The sequence below is a fragment of the Octopus bimaculoides genome, chromosome 1, assembly GCF_001194135.2.
Source record: "Octopus bimaculoides isolate UCB-OBI-ISO-001 chromosome 1, ASM119413v2, whole genome shotgun sequence".
NCBI lineage: Eukaryota > Metazoa > Mollusca > Cephalopoda > Octopoda > Octopodidae > Octopus > Octopus bimaculoides.
In genome coordinates this window covers 120,916,788-120,917,580 of record NC_068981.1, presented here as the reverse complement: position 1 = coordinate 120,917,580, position 793 = coordinate 120,916,788, and the positions used below count along the sequence as shown (strand labels likewise).

Sequence of the window (793 nt, the reverse complement as noted above, 5' to 3'; positions counted from 1 at the left end):
TCAGGTGTGGAAGCAAGGTCTAGAATTGAAGGGCCTTAGAGTCAACCTAGCTAAAACCAAAATCCTAATAAGTAGGAAGGTACATAAAACACAAACCCCTTCAGGTAGATGGCCCTGCTCAGTATGTAGAAAAGGAGTAGCAGCAGCAGTGGCAGCAGCACTGATGCATGCTCAAAAGAAATACAACAAATGATTCAAAAAGTAACAAACTTACCGGGAAAGGCCTCAACAGGATGTAGTAAGCCATCATCTTGCAACTCATAGAGTTCCTCATCATCATGTATTTCTGGTTCCAAATCTGAAAAGAGGTAAGAGGGATACACAAAGTTGATTATCAATTACAACTGTAGCAGAAAAAAAATAATACCAAATATGGTAAAAATTGCATAGTAGGGCATGTTGGGAGGTGGGTTCAGGGTATATAACAGGTTTCTTTCGGTTTCCATCAATGAAATCCACTTCCTGTGTTTTATATATATATACACACATGTACATATATACAAGGGGGTGCTGAAATGTTGCTGGCTTCGGGTAAAAGAAAATACAGGAGGATCAGTTAATTATGATTTTATTCAACATATCCCCCTCTCAGATTCACGCCTTATTTCTAGTGAGACAGTTGCAAGAGAAATACCTAGCCAAGGATAAACCTCTGTACCTGGCTTTCGTTGACATGGAGAAAGCCTTTGACAGGGTCCCCCGATCCCTTATCTGGTGGTCAATGAGGAAACTTGGGATAGAAGAATGGCTAGTGAGAGCTGTGCGAGCCATGTACAGAGATGCGGCCAGTAAG

The 793-nt window shown here is 41.2% G+C and overlaps 1 protein-coding gene across 1 annotated transcript in view; it reads right to left on the bottom strand.

Moving 5' to 3' along the window:
* The window catches only part of LOC106872789 (uncharacterized), a 423,364-nt gene that overhangs the window by 98,246 nt on the left and 324,325 nt on the right, over nucleotides 1-793 (bottom strand). Inside the window, exon 9 of the mRNA XM_052969923.1 lies at nucleotides 215-298. Within this exon, the coding sequence (XP_052825883.1) occupies nucleotides 215-298 (84 nt within the window). The remainder of the gene's footprint in view (nucleotides 1-214; nucleotides 299-793) is intronic.